This window comes from Triplophysa dalaica, chromosome 3 (genome assembly GCF_015846415.1).
Source record: "Triplophysa dalaica isolate WHDGS20190420 chromosome 3, ASM1584641v1, whole genome shotgun sequence".
NCBI lineage: Eukaryota > Metazoa > Chordata > Actinopteri > Cypriniformes > Nemacheilidae > Triplophysa > Triplophysa dalaica.
Window position 1 is genome coordinate 16,264,373 of NC_079544.1, and position 26,341 is coordinate 16,290,713.

General features: G+C 37.1%; 3 protein-coding genes across 6 annotated transcripts in view; all 3 read right to left on the reverse strand.

Annotated features, from left to right (window-relative positions):
- Positions 1 to 1,520: 1,520 nt before the first annotated feature.
- LOC130418428 (tripartite motif-containing protein 16-like) lies at positions 1,521 to 8,595 on the reverse strand. Of its 2 annotated transcripts, XM_056744572.1 has the most exons (7): positions 8,350 to 8,595; positions 7,964 to 8,259; positions 5,310 to 5,405; positions 4,964 to 5,197; positions 4,118 to 4,277; positions 3,969 to 4,028; positions 1,521 to 3,608 (listed from the first exon to the last, which is right to left on the reverse strand). In XM_056744572.1, exons 1-7 carry the CDS (start codon positions 8,531 to 8,533, stop codon positions 2,935 to 2,937), a joined length of 1,704 nt encoding a protein of 567 aa, XP_056600550.1. In that variant the 5' UTR covers positions 8,534 to 8,595; the 3' UTR covers positions 1,521 to 2,934. The 2 variants fall into 2 exon arrangements, with proteins under 2 accessions (XP_056600550.1, XP_056600548.1); XM_056744570.1 differs by having other exon boundaries at positions 7,964 to 8,595.
- Positions 8,596 to 11,382: 2,787 nt separating this feature from the next.
- On the reverse strand, positions 11,383 to 17,376 carry LOC130417475 (tripartite motif-containing protein 16-like). The gene is made up of 6 exons (XM_056743049.1): positions 16,762 to 17,376; positions 16,553 to 16,648; positions 16,214 to 16,447; positions 15,988 to 16,147; positions 15,845 to 15,901; positions 11,383 to 12,555 (listed from the first exon to the last, which is right to left on the reverse strand). The coding sequence occupies exons 1-6, from the start codon at positions 17,344 to 17,346 to the stop codon at positions 12,020 to 12,022; spliced, it is 1,668 nt and encodes a 555-aa protein (XP_056599027.1). The 5' UTR covers positions 17,347 to 17,376; the 3' UTR covers positions 11,383 to 12,019.
- A 1,510-nt stretch (positions 17,377 to 18,886) lies between these two features.
- Positions 18,887 to 26,341, reverse strand: part of rock1 (Rho-associated, coiled-coil containing protein kinase 1) — a 53,772-nt gene continuing 46,317 nt past the window's right edge. For 2 of the 3 annotated variants that reach the window (XM_056743020.1, XM_056743018.1), the window contains 9 exons: positions 26,137 to 26,328; positions 25,582 to 25,747; positions 23,085 to 23,155; positions 22,914 to 23,002; positions 22,705 to 22,783; positions 22,240 to 22,501; positions 21,648 to 21,855; positions 21,109 to 21,199; positions 18,887 to 20,276 (listed from right to left, as the gene is read on the reverse strand). In XM_056743020.1, the coding sequence (XP_056598998.1) occupies positions 21,148 to 21,199; positions 21,648 to 21,855; positions 22,240 to 22,501; positions 22,705 to 22,783; positions 22,914 to 23,002; positions 23,085 to 23,155; positions 25,582 to 25,747; positions 26,137 to 26,328 (1,119 nt within the window). In that variant the 3' untranslated portion in view covers positions 18,887 to 20,276; positions 21,109 to 21,147. The remainder of the gene's footprint in view (positions 20,277 to 21,108; positions 21,200 to 21,647; positions 21,856 to 22,239; positions 22,502 to 22,704; positions 22,784 to 22,913; positions 23,003 to 23,084; positions 23,156 to 25,581; positions 25,748 to 26,136; positions 26,329 to 26,341) is intronic. The other variant, XM_056743019.1, reaches the window with a different exon arrangement.

Sequence of the window (26,341 nt, forward strand, 5' to 3'; positions counted from 1 at the left end):
AATTAGTCCCATTTCAGAACTTTTTATTTTTATGATGCCCTATCCGGGCACATTCTCAGTCAAAAGAGATTTTGCAATTGCAGTTGCATCCTGTTTTGACGAGGGAAAAACTTTAACCCACATAGACCACATGTCTACATAAACAAATAAAAAGTTCAATAAAGTCCATCATTAGATGGTCAAATGAATCCACAGGTAGTGGATGTGATGCCAGTGTCACTTGATGCCCTTTGCCATGTGTGTTACGAATGACATATATCTTGCAAACATTTTCTGCATAAAGTGTAAACCCTTCAATTAAATGATTAAAAGTTTGGACATGGAAGACCAATTGGTCCTACCCCGAGGCCAATAACTCTGTGACAACCAGCATTCTTCACACAGAAAGGCCTGTGTGGGTGGTGAGAGACTGCATGCTCTGCAAATAAGAAGATGAGGAGTTTTGGTTAGATTCAGTCTGCGCACGAGCTAGTGGTGGTGTGGGCTGCGGCTGCTTTTGCAGCTGTTTTCTGCTGTTTCCTGTAGAAATGAAATCAGTTTTTCTAGCATGTGCAGTGACAGCTTATGACTTTGATGTGGGTGGGCACGGAAGTTTCAAAGGCCCTCTGGCATCTCATATTTGACAAGAACAGTGTCTAACCTATGCACAAATACACAGTGCTTTTTTACTCGCCTCTAGATCTCCCTCTCTTTAGCTTGGCTGTCACGCTCCCTGTTTGTTAATTCCCCCTGCCGAGCAGCTTTTGGCTAATGGCACTTGTTCCCCGTTCCCCTTTTCTTATTTAATCCTGTCTTATCTATTGGTCTACGTGGGTATGTCTTGTGTGCAGTGTGATTTGTGGCTGCATAACTTGTGTTTTAAATGAGACTTCAGGCGAAGATATAATCTCAGCTCTTCTGGACAGCGAGACCGTGCAGAGAGCAATTGGTCGGACGTCCTTCGGCTGTCCTCTCTGTCCACTGTCCCAGCGCATCCAGACACTCGGAGTGCTCTGCATTTTCTGTTTTCCTTTTTTTTTGCCCTGTTTTCCGTTTATAATAAATATTGTTCTCGCACTATCCTGCATCTGAGTCCTTCTGTCCCGTGACAGTGGCGATGCAATAGGATTAATATTTAATTTAACTTCACAACTGCAAAAAGTACACCTTTATTCCACAGTATTCAGCGCTTCTGATAAAATAAAATAAATGAAAAACGTGCACATATTAAATTTGACAAGGCCCCTTGCTTGTCTACTGCCCTGGGCACGTGCCAGTGGCGGTTCTAGACTGTAACTGGGGGTGGGGGGGGAAGGCAGGAGCCACTTATGCTTTTATGGGGCACACTAACATGTGTCATGATCACACTAACATGTGTCATTATCATACTAACATGTGTCATTATCATACTAACATGTGTCATTATCAAACTAACATGTGTCAGTTATTTTTCACAGGCATGTTTTACTGTTTTCTCTAGAAGTAGGCCTAAACTAATATGCTTATAAACAAGTTCAGCTCAAATTAATGTTCCATTTTCATTTATTTCACAACACATTGTATATGGTCAAAATAAAAATGACTACAATAATAACAACATCTTAAATTTACATACATGAATGTAAAACTAACCAAAAACAAGATATCCAAAAATCAACTTCTAAACATGAGTCACATTATCATTCATTTCCTTTATGCATAGAAAAAAAACATGAATTTCAAAGCAGTGGCAACGCGAGGTGACAAAAGATAAAGCTAAATTTATACATATTTTTTTAAGTAGAAAGATTCTACTCGCCCAGCTTCTTGCGTAACAACGGGTTCGACGGTTCAAACACAAGTAAAATGCAGTTTATAAATGGCAATTAGTAAAGTATCGCGAGGTCTCTATTTCCCGTCACAGGGATCCCTTCTCTTGGCGTAATTTAGCGGCAGGAAGAAGCAGGGTACGCACAAGTGACTCATGAATAAAATGAGTACAGCTTTTCCAACAATCTCTCACTGTTATCGACTGTTTGGATATATAAATATGAACATATTTCGTCTGTAAATATGCACATGGTCACCATGAGGCTGTGTGAAAAAACATGTAACCGAAATCACCGCTTTTTATAGTGTGTTGTTAGATGATGTCGCTTCATGAATTGACAACAGAAACTGAAAATATATCAATGAGAACGGCTTTATATGTTTTAAATATAGAGTTGGTATACCCTCGTGGCTGTCTTAAGACTTAAAGTTTTTTACATTTATTTGGTGCGTGCTTCCTTCCCAATTATGAATTATTTAATTAAGACGGCAATGAGCCAAGAAGGGGGGTAGAAGAGCCACACGCGGCTCAACCCCTGGCCTACAGTAACTATAATAGAGATGTATGAATACAATCAGATCATGAGTCAAACTATTTACAATAACCTAACTCCAACAGTTGCACTTTTATCTAATGAATGAACTTTAAGCGTTTAATTTAATAAAACAGAATAAAAAATGTAAAGGCATTAAAACAAAATAATTTTTTTTAACACATGTTGAAAGCAGCCATGGTTACAACACAAGCAATATGATTAAACAGACATCATTCCATGATATATCTTTACATACAATTTATATTAGCATGAAACCCTTACTAGATGGTTTTCCTGAAAGGAGAAATACTTCAATGAAGAAGCAGATGTTATTTAATAGATACAAATCTGAGAAAAATCTAATAAACTCAAAACAGTAAATTAACCCTATGTTACTTTACAGTGCTCAACCATTTCTAATCTGTTACTATGACTGTGAATACATTAGTATTATTTGTAAAATCCCTATAGACCACTTCGTATGATGTTAACAGCGGTGGTCCAGAAAAACTTCCTAACCAAACTGCATAAAATATTTTTAAGATAAATATATATATACTGTATATACCAGAAGTGCTTCTGGACCAATGTTTATAAATTGCGAAGGGGTCTATATGACAAGTTTTGTGAGATGACACAACTTCACTGCCGATCCTTTATATACAGTAAACCCGGGATAGAGAGGTTGAGTGAATGTGGTCTGAACTCTGTGGATGAGGCTCATTGTGTCAGAGACGCTGTAGAAGGACAGAGTTCCTGCTCCGTGATCCACATACACTCCTATTCTAGGGCAGTTGGAGGACACAGGAATTTCAGTCCTTCTACTCTTCGCCAAAGCCATGGACTGTCCGAATATTAATGGTGGTTGCCTGACTAAAGCCTGAATTCCACAATTGACTCCAGTATTTACACTGGCCGCTCTTTTATTGGAATCCAGTATAGATAATTGATGGATGGATGAAGGGGGGTAAGAACTGGAGGGACGGCAGTACACACCCCAGGACTGATTATTATGTCCAAATAAACTTTCTTCTTCATCACTCTTCCTGCTGATGGTTTTATATGCCATTGATATATACACACCAGCATTCCCCGTCCACTCAACCTCCCAGTAACAGCGTCCGCTCACACTCTCTTTACACAATACCTGAGCGCAGTATTCAAATCTCTCTGGATGAGGAGGATACTGCTGGTATGTATCGGCGTCAATGGCCACACTATTCTCATCTGACAGACGGAGATAAGGATTCACTGTGTTTGAATCCAATGTGAACGCACTATAATCTGTAAAAAACAGATAACAAGTTAACAAAGGTCAGAATAGCAGAATTTCATGGAGACATTTCTACTTCTTTTAAATATATTTTTTACTTAAATTGTCACTGCATCATTTAATTGAGTTTGGCATTATGTCAAATATGCACAATTTATAAAGTTCTATTATTCCAAATAGGATCATTTAGGTCATTTTACATGATTTATTCAAGAAGACTCAATTAAAAAGTACCCAAGTACGAGAATGCTTTAAAAAATAATACTTAATTATTTTATAAGTTGCAAAGGGTACAGTTGGGGAGGCTGGGGGAATAGGATAAGATCACAACAAAACAGTCAGATATAAACAAACTAAGTATAAAGCCTTACATTGTAAAAACTCACTCCTGGCCTTTGGTTTATTGGTGCGAATAAATGTGATGTATGCAACTATGAACATAAACAGACATTAGTATAAGTATATAATAATACATACACACAAGCTCACTTCTGAGTATGGATGAAAACTGCTTCTGTACCTTTATCAGATATCTTTTCTATCTCTTCTTTGCAGGAATTCTCCAGTTTTTCTTTCAATTGAGAGAGAGATTTTATCACATCACCAAAAGAGAGCAGAGGGCTGACAGTGATGTTGTGTGAGACTGTAGATTCAGGAGCTTCAGAGACTGACTGGAAACTCTACAGAAGGACATTTCAGGTAAGATAGAAAAGGCCATCATGTCACTCATTCTGCAGTACACTTTAAAAACTACTTAACCTAACCCAGCAGTTCTCAACCTTTACCCAATAAAATATTTTAGAGCTAAGTATTAATTGGAAAAAAGTTTAAAAATTGCCAAATAAGTTTTTTCAAAGTATTTAAATGCTAATTTTCTCTAAATTTAAAATGTAGGCCATCTTGAGAGCCCCTTGGAAGTAAGCTGGGGCTCCCTTGCGGGCCCCAGACCCCCTGTTGAGAACCCCCGACTAAACCCATTGCTAGTCAACACAAGTCTAGTTAAGGATAACGCATTTTATATTGCCTTTAACTCAACTTTGTCTTTTCCCTTTTATCTATTTAGGATGCAATGAATACCAATGTATAGTGTGTAAAAATTACACAAAGTGTTAAAACTCCATAACGCCTAAAATGTGTTAATAATTAACACATCCTTTTTGAGAGTGTGTAGTCTACACTATGAAGAGACTTTTTTATCATTTAATCTCAGAATTTTTTAGCCAGCTGTTGTTTACAAGCAATTGTCATTCACCTATGAATAAACACTTCCAAAAATGAATATGATTATAATGTACTATTATACTTTACTAATGCTGACTAAAAGTTATAGCTGTTTATTGCATGATGAATTTCAGAGGTCTGTTACCTGCAGGAAACTAATGAGATCCTTGGTGTAAGAAAGCTTCTCTAGTTCAGCGTTTCTCTTCCTCAGATCATCAATCTCCTGCTCCAGTTCCTTTAAGAATCTGTCAGCTCGACTCATTACAGCCCTTTCCTGCTCTCTGATCAGCTGTGTCACCTCAGAGCGGGTTTTTTTAATTAATTGAATCAGCTCAGTAGAGGTTCTTTCAAAGCTTTTCACCGCTGTCTGTGCAGAGCACTGTAAGGACACACATAACAACTCATGATACACCAAGAAAGGTCCCCAGCACTGGAGGAGATCGAACTAAATCACTTTTAACTGCCAAGTTGAGATTCTGCTTAAAACTCACCTTATAAGACTCCACAGCCTCTCTCAGCTCCTGAAGGTCCTTCTCTCTTTCCTGAATTCTCTGCTGGAAATTCCTTTGTGTCCCTCCCAAATGCCTCTTTAGTAAAACAAAAACTGTAAGTTATATGCATGCAGTGAAATCATCACAGTTTAACATATCTGTATTAGCTATCTACTACATTTATTAAAGGATACGCATCATTTATAATCTCAGTTTGCATTTACAGTAATATTACTTTATTTCATTCCTGAGCAGTATTAGCATATACTGTGTGTCATAATTTTGATTGATTTATGATCCCCCTGTCAAAGGTCTGTCAACCTGTTAAAAACCCTTATTTAAAAAAAAAGAAAGTGGGCGGGAGAGAGAGGTATGGATTTTGGCGTCTGCAGAGTCAGATCGATCATATTAGGCAAATAAATACTATTGAAAATTCCAATTCAGAAGGCCGCATACACAGCCTGGTCATGCTCATGCGTCTCTGCCCCGTTGTGTGCGCTTAAACTAGCCGTTTAAATTTGAGGTGTCCCACGGCCTGTGTTATGGCACTCTTTTCGTACCACTAGGGGGAAACACTGACATGCACTATGGGGTGTGATAACTGAATCTATTAGGGTGTGTTAACTGTATGGGGTGTGATAACTGAACTTTTTGTGGATAGCAAGAATGTGAGGTGATGTTCAAATAAACTGCTATTTTTCTCAACAATTTTCTAAGTTTCGTTTTTGCAAATAATAGTTTTGAATTCGCGGCTAGATTTTTCATTTGTGCTTTCTGAGTTTTCGTTTACGCTTCTCAAGATTTCTTTCGCCTCTTTGGCACAAATCTCACATGTAGGCGAGACTTATGGCCACTTCACGCTGATTGGCTATTGAGTTTTTGTTTGATACCTCCCTGACAAATAAGTTGATACTGATGACAGTATAATGCAACAAAATTTAGAGAACGATCTGCATGCGGTTAACCTAACTGTTTGAACTTAAAACTACTTTCTTATTTAGTTATTCTATTAGTAATTGGTATCTGAAGTCTGTAAATCATGCAAACAAGCGTCTTTCTCATCATCGTCCTCCTCACCCTCAGGTAAATGAATGTAATTCAGATACTAAAGAAAATCGCTAAAAAGTTTTATTCCTGTACAGTAGCAATTCTGTCATTTTTACCTTCATTGTATTAGGTATCATTTTATGGACTATTAAGATTATTTTCTTAAAAAGGAACGAACAACTTGCATTATATAACATCCAATAAAGACACGTTCGGATTATTGGGTTGTGCTGAATGAAAACATTGCTGCACAATAACTGTACAGAGATTAAAACTTTTAGCGATTTTATTATGTCGGTTACATAAATTTACCTGAGGGTGACTTGTATCCAGCAGAGGAGGAGGATGACGACTTTGCACTTGCAAGTCCACTTATAAATCACGTACTGTATCTTTCTTTTTAAACTCATCGTGAATGTACAGTATTATACCCCTTTCTTTTTTCTTTTTTTTATTGATACAAAAGTAATCCCATACCTTTCCTCCTTTGTTAGAAAAACTAACCTGGGTGTCATTCACATTAAGATGAAGAAAGTTTTGAACTTTTATTTTTTTAAAGCAAACATACATCAACCCTAAAACATGGCTCAAACGAGATTGATTACCGTATTCTTAAAAAAATGTAGAATGGACAAACTTCTTCGCATCCTGTTGAGTTCAGACTGTGTCACAAAGGTGGGGTTTTAAATGTAGCTTCTGTTAAAGGACCCATTGCATGAAAGTCAAAATCTTTCTGTGTTTAAGTGATATTATCGGATTCCCGGTGCATCTAGCAACCCAGAAAACCTTGAAAAAGAAGATCTCAGTAACTTTGTTTTGGTAAGCCTTTCTCTGCAAGCATGTGAGAAATCAAGGCTCAGATTTCGCCTCTGATGTTAAGTAGACACAGACTCTTATTATAATATTACCTTCCCATAATCCTTAATTCCACCTAGCGGCTGCATTGAATCAGAATGTAGTTTATAGCACAATTATAAGAATGCTGACCCAAACACTTTAATCATTTTTCAGATAAAAGTCTTAAACCGGAGGTCAACTTTATACCGTGTTGTGAGTAACCCCTGATGCTAGGTCAACTTTTGCCAGGTGTGGAGGGTCAAAGACCATGCAGACCCCAAGCATCAAACATACATTTGCCAGATTAAAGCCATAAAACAAGGAAAAAACACACTCTTAGAAGAAAAATGACATACAGCAGCTGCCCACTGCTCTGGGTGTACTGTGTTCACGACATACTGTGCGTGTGTTTACTACTCTCTGGATGGGTGAAATGCAGAGGTCACATTTCGGGCGAACCACACCTGACAAATAGGTCACTTTCACTTAACTTTCACTTCATAAACATTCTAATTTACAAACACAAACGTCTTTCACACAATATAGTACACTGTAGAAAATCCAGGCTGAAAACACAGTTTTTTGATTAGGGTTGTGAGGGGTGGTGTGTAGTTAGCCTACTGTAGGAAGGGGGGACAGTGGATGCGCAACAGTCATAAAACATTAATTTCAACAAGATTGACACGCGATAAAAGAACCATTTGAGTGACAGGTTGACAGACCTTCGACAGGGGGTCATAGATTATGACACACATTATATGCTTACTTACCTGTTTCTCAGTCCTCTCTGCTTGAACTGTTACAAATTCATGATTTTTATGTCCTTCCACTGTACACGGATAACAAATACATTGCTGGTCGGTACGGCAGAAGATTTCCAGAGGTTTTTTATGTTTTGGGCAGATCATCTCATTGAGTCGTCCGTTTGGATCCATCAGATTGTGCTTGTTTGTTTTGAAAATACTTTCATGTTGTTTAAGGTGATTTTGACAGAAAGACTTCAGACACTCCATGCAGGACTTGACAGCTTTGTCTTTTCTACCAGGACAGACATCACAGTCCACATCTAAAGATTGAGTATTACAGTGAGCAGGATGAGCAGAGAAGATTTGTGATTTCAGTTTCCCTACAACATGTTCAAATATCACATTCTTACCCAAAGCAGGTCTTGAAGTGAAGGTACAGCTAGAGCAGATGAAGCCTTTCGTCTCATCATTCCAGCAATGTGTAATACAGCTCTTACAGTAACTGTGTCCACAAGGAAAGGTCACTGGATCCTTCAATATGTCCTGACACAATAAACAGCTGAACTGATCCTGAGAAAAACTGCTTTCTGCCATTTTATGTTCACACAGATTCAGGGACACAAACAACTCAACGTACAAGTTTAGTTTGCTCTGAACTGAACTGCTGAAGTAGTTTCCTATTTCTTTTATTGAGGAACACACTCTACAGTGTGTGCAGGGTGTGGCTTATCTGTGTTTTGTGGATAAAGGCTATCACTCTATGCACACAGACTGAGTAGTCTACAAACATCCCATGTTTGTGTTTTTAGTCTTTAGGCCAAACTATCATGCTTGAGGATGATGCTTTTTACACATTTATTTAATGTATTTTAGGATTTACATTGAATGTGCGAATCATTATTTCTTTACAAAAATGATAACTATGGTTTTACTAAAGTATTTGTTTTGTGTAGAAGAAAAACCACATACAAAAAAGGTGTGCATATACCACAAAGCCAACTTTCTGATGCATGACCTAAAAAGGCAAACTTAGATGAAAAACAAACCACACTGATATAAATGCTTCAAAAACTTTAGTTTACTGTAGTTTAGACCATTAGGTCTTCAACAGGTTCAAATTCTGTGAGGACATGTCTCTTTATAGACACATACAGGCCTATGAGAAAATATTTTTGGTGAATAAACTAAACAAACAAACAAAAACACTTGAACTTAAATAAAGTACAAGTCTGTATCTAAATGTGTTTAAAATATTTCATACAGATTATTTAAAACCTGATAAAGGGATATACAAATAACCATAGCAAGGTCTTAACCTCCTGTAGTTCCTTCTCTCTCTCCTGTACTTTTCTCCGTCTTTCTTTCAAACATCTCTGTGGGAATATAAAAACTTTACAATTGTACCCTTGCTCCAGTGTAACAGTGGGCAGACCCAGTAGTTTTGACTTCTTAAGTTTTGTACTTGAACATGTTCGGGTTTGGACTTTGAAAAGATGTCCCTTTATTGGCCAAAAGTGCAAAGGTGTTTCCACAACTTTATGATTTGAATGTAGTTAGATAGCAGGCATCCATTAAATCAGTGTTATAAATTGATGATTTATCAATAGTAATTGCACTGAATCACAATCACTTTTGGACCTGCAAAAATCATCATTATTGTGAGCTCTTGGCTCCTCTATTTTAATGTTAAATTATGTTTCCTTCGGCCATAACTCTGTGTTTAAGGCGGGAATGTAAGTTTTGCATTTAACCCATTCAGTGATCACAAAAAATCTGCACTGCAAGTCGTGAACATTCACACACTTGGAGCAATGGCCACCGCAACAAAGAGGACGGGAAGTGAGGGAAAGGTGCCTTTCTTTAAGAACACCCCAGTGGTTTCCTGCTGGCAATGGGAATCAAACCTGCAATGTTTCTTTAAAATGATAATATTATAAAATGTAGGTGTTTAGGACCATGTATGAGATCTCTCAAAGTCAATTACATATGTATTCTAAAACAAGCATGCAACTTACATTTTAAGATTGAACATGGTTTTAGGTTTGAAGAAAAATATTAAATTCTTGCAATAAATTAAAACAAAACTTTGATAATTGATCAGTCTTGAGGCCAATTTTCACAAATCTCTACACTTAAATCTAAACACAGCTGCCTAAATGGGCTGGCTTGTGAAGATGTTAAGATACCTAAACTCTTTCCAAAGATAATAGATACCGAGAGGTGAAAGTCCGGTGCTTTTCACGTAGTGATCGCTGCAGCCCGGAGAACTGCAGGTGGGAGGAGGAACGCCACAAAGTGCAGGTGGGAGGAGCTTAGGCCGAAAGTAGGCTGGATTTTCACATGGTGATTAAGGATAGCAGGAGGTAGAGACAGTAATGAAATCGATTAAAATGTACGTTTTCATTAAAAAATATATAAAATTTACTGAAAAAACGAATGGTTCATACTTAATAATTGTAATCATTAGAAGTTCTGTGATGGTTTCTATTGGGTTTGTTGTTGTTTTTTTGTGAGGATGCATACTGCTGAAAAAAACAATAGAACCCTAATTCTCATTGTTTCCATTAAAATACCATTATGAATTATTAGCTTTTTCCATAAAAATTTGGGTATATGACAGATGTAATATTCAAATGTGTTATCTTATACTGTTTTATATTATAACCATACATTTTAATAATATAAAATAATGTAATATTAACAGTTTGTTTTTACAATGTTGCTGTCACACGATTTATTTGTCTACTTATTTATTGTTCAAAATTGCCATTGATTTGTTAGTAATGCGAATACATTTTACTTAAATGGTTTCTACAGAGCAAACGGTTTTGTCATCATGTATTGTCATCATTCATGTTGGATTTACGCTTTATTTTTATTAACTGATAACGCAATCGCGACAGCAAAAGCGAGTGTTGCAATGGAACCATCTATTGAGTTTCGCCTCATGGTTTCTATACTCTTTGCTCTTACTCAACAAGTTAGTTTGCAAGACTGCAGTTCTAGCACCCCCTTATGGACAACATGTTAAAATTACATATCAACTAATAAAAACGGTATAAAGCACAAACTACAAAAGATTGAATTACAAGGAAGATTCAGTTACATACTGTAGGCACTCACAGACATTAACTATATATGTAAAAACAAGGGACAATACACAACGCCTTAGTTTAACACGCAGTTCGTCCAAGAGAGGACAGTTCTTATTCAATACATGTATGTTCTGATAAAATCACATAGCAGAGGATATATTTCTTTTTGAATGATAAGAGTTTGTCTGGCTTGGGAGAGAAACGGCAACAAATGTGGAAGTAAAATCGTTATCCAAAAGGCAAAAGATGAACGAATTTTCTACGAATAACGTACAATTCAAACAGTGCAGTTTTTAACCATTTATCAACAAATCATATAAGGCAATACATTACAAAACAGGTGGATAAACAAAATATTTCAGACACAATGTACCCAATTAACACACACAAAAAGTGTCAATGGTTTCTTTGAGTATATCTCCTTGTGCCATCATGTTGATGTTCCTGTGGCTTGGAGCTTCCAAAAACTATAATGATAACAATCATGAAAATATTCTGTACAGACTGTAAAAATCCTGCACACTCCTCAAAACAACAACAACAAAACCCTCTCTGTGCCCAAAACTTAAGTGTTACTAAATATAAGCATATAGTCCTTTAAACTGTATCGTAATGCTTAAAAATGCTGGGTTGTTTTCATGGATGGTTTTGTAAAAAATGACAGAATCAACCGTTGGGTTATTTATAGTAATTTATCGCTGCTGTCCTTCTAACCTCATATCTCCATATCTGGTGGTTTTAATTTTTTGACAGAAATCATTATTATTAGTCACACGTCATGTTTGTAATGCTACCGGACAGAGCTGAGATACAATGAAATAACCAAAATAAAAAAAATGTAATATTTAATTTAAACGCGTCTTTTTGAATAAGTGAAAACATTAAATCTTACATTAAAAAAAAATGATTTTTTTAAATCAGTAGTTTCAGATTGTAATATATTGCAACACCGAATTCATTATTATTCAAAGATTATCTGTATGATTTATTTTATCAGGTGACACAGTTTCACCATGCATCCTTTGACAACATAAAACCCAGGATAGAGAGGTTGAGTGAATGTGGTCTGAACTCTGTGGATGAGTGTCATTGTGTCAGAGACGCTGTAGAAGGACAGAGTTCCTGCACTGTGATCCACATGCATTCCTATTCTAGAGCTGCTGGTTGACACAGGGTGATCAGTCGTTTTACTGTTGTGCTCAAATGAGTATTTAGTGGGAGAGCAAAGCAAACTCCAGGACTGATTATTGCATCCAAACACACATTCATAACCATTTCCCTTCCTGCTGATGTTTTTATATGACACTGACATATGCACCCCATCATTTCCACTCCACTCAACCTCCCAGTAAGAGCGTCCACTGACACTCTCTTTACACAACACCTGTAACCAGTAATCAAATCTATCTGGATGACGAGGATACTGCTGTTCTGTATGAGTGTAAGTAGCGGTTCTGTTTCCATCAGACAAACAGAGGTGTTTATTCACTGTGCTTGAATCCATTGTGAACTGAGTGGAATCTGAGGAAAAACAAGTGCAGCAGTTTAACAAAAATCACAACTGCAGATTCAGAAAAAACTAAACTGTATAAACACTGCTGTACAAAAAAAGTCACAAGTTTGTTGGTCTGCCGTTAGCTGGGACATTCTGCAATGCCCTTCTTTTTCCGGTTCAGAGTTGCATATAGTTTTCGCCAAGATCTTGTATTGATGATGGTAAAGTCCACCCGCTGCGCAAGGTCTTCTCCAGCACATTTCAGAGATTCTCATTGGGGTTAAGGTCTTGACTCTGTGGTGACCAACCTATGTAAAAAAATGATGTCTCATGCTCCCTGAACATCTCTTTCACAATTTGAGAACTATGAATCCTGGCATTGTCTTCTTGGAATATGCCCGTGCCATCAGGGAAGAAAGAACCCATTGATGGAATAACCTGCTCGTTCAGTATATTCAGGTATTCAGCTGACCTCTTTCTTTTGGGCACATAACATTGCTGAACCTTGACCTCCAATCCAATGGGAGGCTCTAACTAGGGCTGTGCAAAAATATTGATACATGTAACTATCGCAATATTTGTTTTTTCGAAAGTATATCGATATTGATACCTCTACTATCGATACATTTTTTTAAAGGGGTCATATGGCGCGAACATGTGTTTTTCTGTGTCTTTGGTGTGTTATAGGTTGCCAATGCATGAACTAGACAATAATAATGCAATAATACATGTATGGCAAAAATGTAAGCGTAGGAAACAAAAGATGCTTTATATCTAAAAGCGAATGCTCAAGATAAACTGCCTGAAGCGATTTGTGTATCCACCCCCCACGAAGCCATGTCAGTTCATGGTATGAATATGATTTGACTAAGACCACCCAAATGTATACAGAAGTAAGGTGGGCGCACCTGTCAGTACAATTGCTTTGGAACTTGATGTTACAAATATAGTAAGAGGTGTTACATTTCCGTCACAGGCTTGCAGAATTAAACCAATCACAATGAACTGGTTAACTGGCCAATCAAAGCACACCTTGCTTTTCAGAGCAATGAGCTTTGTAAAAAATCTGAGCTTTTCAGAGAGGCGGGGGGCAATCCACTTCAGGGGCGCAATCTTTAGTATGGGAACCCAAACCTCTGATTTATACACGTCCCCCTCCCCCTCCATCCGAGGGTTGTCCCCCCCAAATCAATTACACTTGCATTCTCTATTGTCATAAATATATTTATGTTTACCTAAACTAGTTGTGTAATTAGAAGAAAATACAAACGCAAAAATGCGTCTTAAGTTTAAAAACTGTTGAGTTCCGACTCCCCTCCCCTGCCTCTCACAGTGGTTTGTCCACTGTCTGCTCTCCCCGTTCATCTCACCATTGCGCAATATTTAAGTCAGGTATGCGGCTGTTCATCAGTGGTTGTTGAAATCCAGTAAGAAGGATATTTTATTCACTTTAAATGAAGTGATTCTCTTTAATGTAGTTGATGCTGATTCATTAATAAATTAGTTGTTGCAAAAGATGCTGATTAACGATGTATTTTTCCGTGAAGCCGCTAGCAATTAAAACGTTACTTCGCTAGTAAACGTTAGCTTGTTACAGAGTACGTCACACACTGCAACTATAACGCCGAAGTCGTTTCCCATGCATTCTTTTATTTTTGGCGACCCGGCATGATGTGAACATTAACCTCCACAATTAGCCACCGATCCTGACATTCAGGTCCCGTGTCACACACAGCCTCGAACATACCGGTTACCGGTTTTGTGACGTTGGCACTATATCTACAAAAAGTCCACAAAAGGTGCTCAGCTTTCATTCAGTTGGAGAAGGTTGTTTTCTCAGCATCTATTTTGTGCAGTAAGTTTGTGGCGGATAAGCTAAACATTCAGTTTACTGAAACTCGGGCGATTCATCAACGAATACAACACAGAATTTAAGCATTTGTCACTGTTACTGATTGTTTGTTTGGGTACACGAACATGAACAAAGTTTGTTGGAGGAGGCAGTGCACTACAGGGGAAAATAACAACCACTCATTAATGTAGATGTACGGTGATAAATTTGCAGTATAAATCAGGATAACATGCGTTTAAAAAGTCACTCATTGTTAACATGTAGTATCATGGTAGTTTGTTTTTATATTTGTTTCCTGTCTTCACAACAGAGACAAAAAATATATACATGGAAAAAAGCTTTTTTGTTCACTTGTATTACAGTATGTGACCGTTCAGTTCAGTTATAATATGACTGCAAGTCTGCATGATAAACCTATGAACCTAATGCATATTGTCCCTTTGTGTCGTTAGTACAATTTTGACTGTATTGTGTCCCCTTCAAAAATTGCTCTTGAGAAATGTTATGGGTTTTGTCCCCCCATACTGTTAAATGAGATTTACGCCCATGTATAAATGGATGTCAGACACCACACACGCAAAGTGAAACTGAGTAACATGTCTGTGTTTTGTTGGCAATGGGTAGGCATGTGCTTTAGTTTCACACCTCAAACACCCCACAACAACCCCTTCTCCCCCGTGTAGGTCTTATGTTTTCGGAAATGAATATCTGTTTTTTATAAATATGAGCAAACTAAAGACTCTACGGATATTTGAAGGGTGCGGTTCTATTCTTTAAGTATGAGATGTGCAGAAACAATCTGAGTTATGGCAACTTTAAACACGAAAATAACAAATTATTCATTACGTCATTCTTGCTTAAATTTTCAGACAATTGTTCTTGATTCTTTGAGGCAAACTGATGAATTTCAAGAGTTACAAAACAGTCCCACTTGTACAACACAGCCATGGAGGAGTTAATATTGCTGGTTACTGCACTTTAATAATAATCAATATTCTTGAAAATAAGATACTCATAGTGTTACTGCCGTGGTAAATCCAAATCATAGCAACCAATGCGTCTCTATAGTAACTTAGTGCCTCAAAAGCACTCAAGGGCCACCAGCTGTCCGTTTTCAGAAGAGAACCAGGCATAATTCCTATATGCTTTGGTGGATACATGCCAAGTTAATAGTTTGTTGTTAGGCATGTAAGTGTCTTATGCATTTATGCAATATGCTGTAATTGATTAACAAACACGTTTAACTTTAAAATCTTTCCTTTACGGTGAATCCCGAAGACAGTTTTCAGAAATGTATTTTTTACACGCAAATCACTCATATATTTAGGAATGGGGCCCATTATCAGCGTTCTAAACTAAATTTGAAGTAAAACGAAACAATGTTGGAAGACTTCTCAGAGTATCTGCTCACAGCTAGTACAGGAAGTATTTAAAATACCTGAAATGTTTTCAAAGTGTCTTACATTGCAAGAAGTCCTTCCTGGTCTTGGGTTCATTTTGAATACATGTGATGTTTGTATCTAAAGATATAAACAGACAATTTGTGTAACTGCAATGTAAATCAATAATATAAGCTTTTATTGAGAGTGAATAAATATCTTTTTACCTCTTTCCGACAACATTTCTATCTCGTCTTTACAGAAGTTCTCCAGTTTTTCTTTCAGTTGAGAGAGAGATTTTATTACATAATCAAAAGAGAGCAGAGGACTGACAGTGATGTTGTGTGAGTCTGTAGGTTCAAGAGCTGCAGAGACAGACTGGAAACTCTACAGAAGAAAATATGGATGTCTTAATCTGTCAAAAAAAAATATTTGATTTCAGTCTTGTATTACCTGCAGGAATTGGATGTGATTGTCTGTGCGTGAAAGCTGTTGCAGTTCATCGTTTCTCCTCTTCAGATCAACAATCTCCTGATCCAGTTGATTTAAGAATCCTTCAGCTTGACTCACTGCAGCCTTTTCCTGATCTCTGATCAGCTGTGTCACCTCAGAGCGACGTCTTTCAATAGAACGAATCAGCTCTGTGAAGATCCTCTCACTGTCCTTCACTGCTGTCTGTGCAGAGCGCTGTTAAACACATTACAGTCAACACTTACTGATACATCACACAACCTGCGTCTGAAGACTGAATCTCCAGCTGCCAGCTGAGCAGTTCTTTTTGTAAATATTCACCTTATGAGACTCCACGGCCTTTTTCAGCTCATGAAGCTCACCCTCTTTCTCTTGAATACTTTGCAGGAATTTTCTTTGCATCTCTCCTAAGCATCTCTAAAAAATTTAAACAACATTGAGTAAATTCTTGCCTCTTTGCAGCAGGATTTATTATTTGGCATCAGTGGTAGAATTTAGCAATAGCCTATCGATATTTGATAGGGTCATACCTGTTTCTGCATCCTCTCAGCTGCAGCGGCTATAGTGTCATGATCTTTATGTTCATCCATCATACACACACAACAAATGCATTGCTGGTCGGTGCGACAGTAGACTTCCAGATCTTTTCTATGTTTTAGGCAGATCGTCTCATTGGGTCGACTGGAGAGATTCATCAGGTTGTGTCTCCGGGCTTTAAAGAGATTTTCATGTTGTTCAAGGTGAGTTTGACAGTATGAGTTCAGACACTCCAGACAGGACTTGACAGCTCTGGATTTTCTTCCTGTACAGACGTCACACTCCACATCTAAAGGTTCACCGTAACAGTGAACAGGACGGGCAGCCTTAAGTGTTGTCTTCCTCAGGTTCTCAACTAGTTCAGCAAACATCACATTCTTACATAAAGCAGGTCTTGAAGTGAATGTGTGTCTGCACTGCGGGCAGCTGTAGACTCCCGTCTGATCCTCTCGATTCCAGCAGCATGTAATACAGCTCATACAGTAACTGTGTCCACATGGAATGGTCACTGGATCCTTCAATAGATCCAAACACACTGCACAGCAGAACTGGTCCTGAGAAAAACTGCCTTCTGCCATTTAACAACATGTACACACAGAGAGAGACAAAAACAACTCAAGAACAAATTAAGTTTTGTTTTCTCTGAACTGAACAGGAAAAATAGTTTTATGGATCTGTTCTTGATAGACGTGGAAAACAGGTTTGTCTGTGAGGTGACGCATCTGAATTTGTGTGTACATCCACAGAAAAAAGCTTAACAGATGTCATTTTCATTTTCAAATAATTACCGTAGAGCCCGTAAAGGTTAGGGGAAGTATTTGTCTATTTGAGACGTCTCTGGCATGCTGGAGCCAGACAGGAACATGCATGACATCTCTTACAATCAATGAATATTGTATGTGTGCATTTTAAAACAAGAATACAACATTTAACAGTTTAGATACAACGATATCAGCAGCTTTCTTGTGGATTTGTCCTTTTATGTATTTGAGTGCAAATCATTATATTTATAAAAATGATTAAAATGATGGCAACTTGTTGAGATATTAAAGACACCTAACACTAAGTTTTATGAATTTTAAGTATAAAATCAATTTGATTAATGCCCTTATAATCTGTAAAGTAATAAAAAAGGTTAAAGAGTGTTTTCAGCAAGAGGCGGATTTGAACCCCGGTCTTCCGTGCCAAGCTATAGCACCCCCTTATGGACAAATTGTGACAATGAAGTATTGACGGAGAACACATAAACTGTTTTCAGCATAAACATCGTTTTTTTTTTCCTCAGTTATTAAACACTGCGTTGTCAAATTTGACAAATACTTTTCATTGGTGAAATATTTGCTAAACCCACAGAAAAGCAAGAAATGGAAGCAACTATGAAAAAACAAATATCATGAATAATTGAGGTAGGCCTACGAGTACAGTAACGCTTCTGTTAATGGATTGTAGTTCCCAGAAGATTCAGTTACTGTAGGAGTCTAGGGATGGGTGCCGAGAACCGGTTCTTTTTTGGACCGATACATAATTGGGTCGATAAAACTTCATGACAAACGATACAGTTATAGATACTCGCGTTGTTTTATCTCGGTGTATGCGGGTGTTTAAAGGTGAATTAGAGGCTGCTTAAGTATATTTATTTAAGTAAATTGAAGTAAATGTGGTAGTAAAATTATAAAATACTAAATTACATAAAAATATATTACTTAAATTTATATAGACCTAAAACCAGAAAGGAAAAAAGATATACAGTCTACCAGCCAAATAACCATAGCGATGTAAAGTAAATATGTTTAATTACATTATGATGTGCTCCTATGCACATGCTGTAAGTGGTGAGTTTAGGAACACACACAAGCTTTGTTGTGTGTCATTTTCTGTTTGCTCCGAAACGTTTGTAAACTGCAGTTCTTAAGCTCAGCTGTAATAAAGAAACTTAATATGTTTAACATATTTTCACATCATGTGTTTTTGCATCAAATTATAGAGCGGAGAATCGATAACAGTATTGATAAGTACCGGTATCGATATCAATAAAATCTTAAAGACACCCATCCCTAGTAGGGACCATCACAAACATTAATGACTAAAGGCAGGGAAAATAAACACATATTCACCTCATAGGTGATAAAGATATGTTTATTGACACATATCCATCAGTGCGGCCTCCAATGCAGTTTAACATGCAGTTCATCAAAGACAAAACACATCATAGTTCCAGTGCTTAAATTACTGAACACATATGTAAAAACTAATGTTGGATAATGTGGAGGTATTCATGATCTCATTTCTTTTAGTTATGTACACCGCAAAGGACTATTTAAAGGAGAAAAATGAAGATGCTTCTGGTTTTAATTTATCACCGTATTCAAAAACAGCAGAACATCTCGCATCGTCATGCAGAATTCTTAATATTGAACTTTTGAACTTTGGTTGACAATGTTTAATATATACAATAGAGTGGACCGTTCTCATTCAAACCATGTATGTTCTAATAAAATCACATAGCAGTAGATATTTTCCTTTTTTGTTAATAAAGGATGATAAGAGTTTCTCTTGTTTTGGTGAGAAACGCAAACAGATATGGCAGTAAAATCGTTATCCAAAAGGCACTAGGTGAGCAAAATGCTGCACCTGTTTAGTCTTCTACAAATAACTTACAATTCAAACAGTGCAGTTTTACATTTGTTAACTTAATGTTTTCCTTTTCAACCATTTATCTATGAATCAAATGTAAGGCAATACATTACAAAAAAAGATAAACAAAAATATTACAGAAACAATGTACCCAAAAAAACACACGAAAAAACTTTTCAATGGTTTCTATGACAACTTATATCTCCTGATGCCATGATGATGATGTTCCCATGGCTTGGAGCTTCCAAAAACAATAATGATAACAATGTTGATAATAATCTGCATAGACTGTAACAATCTTGCACACTCCTCAAAACAAACAACAAAACCCCTCAAAATCAAACTCTCAGTACCCCAATGTTTACCCAACCCCATTTTTCTTCCATTCAGGCTTTCAGGGATAAAATAAGGCAACAGAGTCCGTCAGAGGAAGGCATCCAAGTTGATCTAGATGGAAATAGTTTGCAAATCAAAACGATAGTCCCATAGACCCCTAACAGTTAATTTCCCCAAAATGCACCCTTTAACTATGACATCAAGCTATGGTCCCATTACCAGAGGTTATAACAGAAAGACATGAGAACAGCTTAAAATTTTCATTCCCAAGTTGTTAAAAGCTGTCCAAGTTTCCCTCTGGAAAGACGGTAGGAGTTGAGGTGTGGAACTTGAGGAAATCCCAGAGTTGGGTAGAGGGCACAAAAGGACACCGCCTCTTCATGGGCAAAGCCCGAAAACGCTGGTTATATTTCAATTCAGCTGTGAAATGTAACAATGTTAATTCAGAGTTTTTCTTCACTTTTTACTTTGACTTTTTCTTTTTAAGTTCTTTGCAGATTTTGGAGAAGAAAGTAGGTCCAAAGGTTTAGGTGGTTAACTGAAAAAAAGAAAAAGAAAACGTCCAGTCTGTATATTTGTACAAACAGTTTTCAGGACACGTAAAAATTTAAAACATATCTCAAGTATGTGGGCAAATCTCAGGAAAACAAGTCTAGGTCACCTTAGGTCCCAAAATCATTCATTTTTTATGTTTAGTACATTATGCAACATTTGCTTGACTATTAAGTACAGCAATTAACCCTATAACTTATCACAATACTGTAGTTTTCAGGTAGGTTGTTGTTACATTTCTTATGGATACTTGGTCTGTTTTGCCTTTCTGTCTCAGCCATACTGCTTGAAGACTTTTGCACAGTTCTGTGGGTTTTTCCACTTTAGATTTTGGGAAAAAATCGGACACGTTTCCAAAAGGTTTCGTGAGATTTACCCAAGTCTCCTTGTTAGTTACCACTGTAGAAACACCAGATAGATAAGAACACGCATCCTGATTTGCTCAACAATAAGTTCTTCAGTCACTCTCCGCCCGCTGATATAGTTTAAGACTCTGAATGCAACGTTATTCAAGCAAAACGTGAGCACCACAACGGAAAATAAAACAGCAAAGGTTCCTGGTCTTTTGCTTTTCCATATAATACATGAAATGATATTTAGAGAGCTGGTGCTGAATGCCAAATCACCAGTAGGGGGCGTACAAAAGTAAAATTTCCTTTTAATTGTCCAAAGTTGGTTAGACAACAAGGAAAGATATTTGCCATTGTGGTGCGCAAAACCCCATAGTAAACAGAGCAGGAGACCCCTCCAGAGGACAATGCACCACGGTAAACACTGCTAATGAATGTGCTAAACAAACACGGAGGAGATCACTACACCATTAGAACATTAAGGTCTGGAGCAGCTGTGTGTTGTTGTCAGCATGTGCTGGAAGTTGTGTCTGCCGCTTGGAGAGTGGACTGCGCCCTGCTACAAGACAACAGGAGATAAACAGCCAGTCACGACACTACCCTGTCCTTACAGGCGTCACGCTAACACCCAACAATACAACGCATACATACAGAAAGCTCATGATAATACTCATAATTGATTTTTTTCCTCTCAATTGCAATCAAAATGTCATGCAAAATCAGTACCGTGCGATAATATGGTTGTTTTAATTTAGCAACTTAATTCTAGCTTTATTTCGGGCCCAGGCATATGTGTATGTATGGTTAAATGCGGTTCGCATTTGCTTATGTTTAAAAAACAACAATGTTTGGGAATACGGTTGCTTACCTGTGTGAATAAATTTGTTGGTCACCCTAAGCATGTACGCTACACTGCCATGTGAATCCTAAATTTTGCTCTTCGTGTTAAAAGTGTTTGGTGTGTAACGTGACTTCAGATTAGTGTGGTACTGTACGCTCGCAGTTACCTGAGCATGCCCGCTCTATTTGATGGGTTCCTGCGGAAGGACTGGTTTGCTACAGAGCGAGTGGACATCGTGCGTGGGGAAGCCCTTGAGAAGGTGGAAGGAGGGGTCTTGGGAATCTTCTTGCCGAGATGACCGATCCATTTCTTCTGCTCTTCTTGGGTCAAGGCCAGAAGTAGCATGTCTCGGGCAGATGTCACATCATAATTGACTGAGGGATGAGAACAAAATGTTTACAGGTACATACTCATACATGCCTTGTTATAATTGCATTGTGCATTTAGACATTTGTGGGCAAATACATGGTTAATGCCAGTATACTTGCTTTGACAATAATATTGGACAAATGACACATTATGGTGATGAAGTGAAAGCAGTATTAATGTACTCGCCACAGAAAATGTTTTGTGCAGAGAAATATATACATTTCATTACATTAAATGAAATATCAAACCAAGTGGAATTTGCAAACAAAAAACAATAACAATAAAGCCTCAGAATTAACTTTACATAACATTCATGCAAAATGTGGAATAAAGGAAACTGATCCCTTAAGGGTATGTCGTAATATAACCAACATCTGCCAGGGTCTCACCTTTGCATGGAGCAATAACATCCTCCTTCTTGTCCAGGTGATCTTTGTGGCACTTAACGTGGCAACGGCGGCATTCCAGAGCCGGCGGGGGCTTGAACATATTCCAGAGCGGTTTGGAGCATGCCTCACAGGTAGTTGGGAAATGATAGAGTGTGGGAATGAACTCATGGCCTTTGTGGGGCAAGCAGTTGGCCTTATCGCCCTGAGAAACGCTCTCCATGTCAGCTTCCTTCCTACACTCACCTTCATTGGCATAAAGGATCTGAGGAACAAAAACATATTGTTCATTTTGTGCTACAGCTATATGAATACGAGTAAAGGTTCAGATGATCATAAAACATGAGAGATGTTTTACATGTGATGGATTAAAAATTAAGCACTGAATGCATTTGCGGTTCTGATGTTGGGTCACATGACCATTCACATAAACTGTGTAAATGTATATGACATGTGGAAATAACTGACCTGGAATATTCTGGGAATTTCATCAGATTCAGCTCGATACACGTCGCCTTGTGTGACAGGCCGTACATGGAATAGTTTGCTATAATAAACACATTTTTTTAAAGTGGCAGAAAAAAGGAATCATTCAATTTAACATGGCTTCAAAGAACATTAACCAAAAGAATAAAAAGAACACATAACATTTTTATTATGTAGATCAGAACACTTACTCGATGTCTAGTACCATAGATGGGTTGGACTGCTCCTTATCTTGCTCATCGTTGTAAAACAATATTTTCTTACTGCTCACCACAACATACTGGGAACAACAAATACAAAAATTCAGCGCATGCATAAAATGTTGTTTAGTTGTATATTAAAAAAAAGTATTAACAACTCACCTGCTTCTTCCAGCCGTATCGTTTTATATTAGGTTTTTTCGGTATTGAGAGCCAACCTTCAAGTCTTGATTCTTAAGACAAAGAAAATGCATTAAAACCAAATCAGATAAGGTAGAACAAACACATGCAGTAAAACTCTGGGAACAGTGACACAATGCATAAAAATCAAATGGCTTTTATGAACATGCATAGCAGTGTTAACCAGCTACACTTTAAAACAACTGCCTAACATCACAACTGTATATACTGTACAACGACATCTCTGAATTTGCAGATTTTAAAGTCAACATGAAATCATATTTACAACCAATTTAACCTGAATTTGAGAATGATAAAATAGTCAACAAGGCAAAACAATGTATCAGTAGATGATCAGGCTATGAACTCAATGCTTGTTTGCAGTGGATTATTAATACAGAAATTTCAACAGTAGCGCTTCTTTTTCAAATTGCTGTTTGCTAATATTATTGCAATCTTTTGCAACATTAACCAAAATGAACTTTTATCAGTCTGTATTACCTAATAACTCCATCAAAAAAAATTAGCTATAAAGTATATATTTACACAAATACACACATTGATAGCTTGTGGATAACAGAATTCTGTATGACAGTTAATAGGATCAAATTGAATTCATGTTGACCTTAAACCCCAGTTGTCTTGTTTTCAGGCTCAATACAGTGGTTTAGTTATGCTATGTATATAATCCATGTATGTATAGAATGTATAGAACAAGCATACAATGTGTCAACTGATAGTTATTTAACAACTGTCATGCTAACTGTTACAGACAATTAGGTTAAAATGTTACTGGTTTGAAATCACACGTTAAAAAAAGTGACAATAAGACAGCAATGTGAATGGAAACATGCAGTGAACAGATTCTTCACATCATTCATTCTGTGCTGACTGTGCTTCTGAACCCATAAATATGCTTGTTAGAGACTGACCGATAACATGTACTGTTCAATATCAATATCTGACTGTACATATCTAAAGTTATATATGCAAAAAAACATATAATGACAAGTGTTAGTATGTAATATTATTATTAGTAGCATATAAACTGCATTTGTATACTATTTTATTCATAGTATGAGGTGGCATAGTCTTGTTATTAATGTCAAAAAGCAAAAACAAAACCATTCAAAGTTGACTGCTTATTTTTGTAAAAATAACTAAGATGGTTGAAAAAACATTATCAGTCGATCTCTAGTAAACACAATCTCACACAACAAAGTGAAACACCTCTGAAAGGTGCTGAAGAGGTTAGAACAATACAATTTAAATATAATTTTCACCAATTTGTAACTATTAAAACATCACTAATTGAAACTAAACATTAACTATGTTTACTAAAAATGAAGGTAATATTGCTCTTTGCAGTTTTTGAGTAGATTCTTTCTGAGGTATGACTAAATAATATGCATTCACACAACGGAAACATGAAAAGCAAACATGATGCTAAAAGAAAAAAACACCCAAAAGCACATTCCAGGCACGATGGGATGCCAATCTCCATGTTACTCACAGAGGAAAAAGAATAGAAGATATAAAGATAAGGAGAGCAAGGAGAACCAACTAGACATGAGGAGAACAAGAGATGAGAGAGGACTTTAAACACAGACACAATGGAAGTCCATGGCAATATAAAACACCAGTCCACTGGCCAAAATGGCTTTAAGTAGGGACTTTCGGGAGCAACTATCAATAGGAGTAAAACTGTGGAGCTCACATCATCTGTCTCTTACTGCAGGGTTTGTTTATAAATTTTACCTGAGCAACCAATGCTAGGAATGCCTTTTAAAGACCTCATCGAGACTAGCGACACCTATCGACCGTGTCACTGGCGGTGTGAATGCACAGTAAGAGTTCTGATCACTGATTTTTTATGTACTGGCTCAACGAGTGGTTTTTGTTTATTTTTAACCAAAAAAGGTTACGGATTGCAGCCCTAAGTTTGTTTACCTCATTAACAAATACCCTTACAATATAAACCTTTGCATTTTAAAGTATACTATTATCACAATTTACACTTGAGCTTAAACAAAAATAAAGAAACTGCACCACTACAAACTTATCACTTTTGAGTTGTATAACAAGTGTGTTTTGAGTTTGATTTATTTCATTTAGCATATGAACCTTAGTGCAGTCTGTGTGATAGCATAACAAAAAGCAAAAATTCAAATATTGTTAGTTATAAAATCTAGCATGTTGACATGTATATCATGATCATGTGTGTCAGCAAACAATGATGAATGGAATGAAACGCAATGATGTGCATTTGTATACACAGTAAGTGTATACACTGAAATATGGTTACATTATGTAAAATGAAAAAAGGCACTGTCGCAATTTTTTTATGTTTGAACCGATCCCACTCTTGTCCAGATATATATTGGGATGAATATTGGACACGTAGCATCTTATAACTAGATGATCTCATAACTTTACCTGTCATTTTTAAAGTGAGCATTTGTAATTCTGCAGTCCTTACCTGCGATGTTACTGTCTGTCTCATCTGGTTGTAGGCTGGTGACGCTGGAGTTGTCCATGCGGAGCTGCAGGTCGCTTAGTTTCTCTCTGAGCTGCTCGATGTCACTCTCTTTACTGTCCAGTTGCATCTGCAGCTCATTGCGATACGTGCTCTCTTCCAACAGTTGCTGCAAACACGTATGACATACAAAAATTACCCACTGAAAATATTAGCAATTTTGTATAGGCCAATTACAGTTTTAAATACGCTTTGGTGCATCCCTTAAAAAACACTATTCATTCACTTCAATGTTTCCATTTAAGATAAGACAACACATAACTGGAAAGTTGCATTAGTACATCTTTATCAGTTTGAAGACTCTCTAGTATGAGAATGTCTCTCCATCTATAAATCTTTAATAGAAGAATTTTAAATCAGATTCAATAATAACAGCTTTGATCAAGTTTATTTTGCAATTTGTTTTGTTTAGTCACATTGGTCTTGTGTGAACAATCCTCTGTTGACACAAACAGTTGCGTGTTGCCTAGCACTTAACTTCTTGTTAACAAGACTTACTCCTTGCATCTCACTGAGCTCTTTCTGGTACTTGATGGCCATGTGGTTGAACTTCTCCTTCTCCTGGTTCAGGTCGAGCTGCAGTTTGCGATTTTCCTTCTCTTTCTTGCGGAAGTCAGTCGTGCTGTCTCTCTTCTTCTGACCCAACTTCATATCCTTACGGTTCATGATCTCGGCCAGTTTATTCACCGCCTGCAGTTACACG

Bases quoted from the DNA above. Each gene is read 5' to 3' on its own strand.
- LOC130418428 (XM_056744570.1), bottom strand. From the start codon at position 8,533: ATGGCAGAAAGCAGTTTTTCTCAGGATCAGTTCAGCTGTTTATTGTGT. The intron at 4,278-4,963 runs GTAACAGACCTC...GTCCTTCTGTAG, and splicing joins ATCTCATTAGTTTCCTGCAG to AGTTTCCAGTCAGTCTCTGA. The intron at 4,029-4,117 runs GTACAGAAGCAG...TTATGTTCATAG, and splicing joins AGAAAAGATATCTGATAAAG to TTGCATACATCACATTTATT.
- LOC130417475 (XM_056743049.1), bottom strand. From the start codon at position 17,346: ATGGCAGAAGGCAGTTTTTCTCAGGACCAGTTCTGCTGTGCAGTGTGT. The intron at 15,902-15,987 runs GTAAAAAGATAT...TTATATCTTTAG, and splicing joins AGAAATGTTGTCGGAAAGAG to ATACAAACATCACATGTATT. The intron at 12,556-15,844 runs GTAAGACACTTT...GTTTTTCCTCAG, and splicing joins CAGGAAGGACTTCTTGCAAT to ATTCCACTCAGTTCACAATG.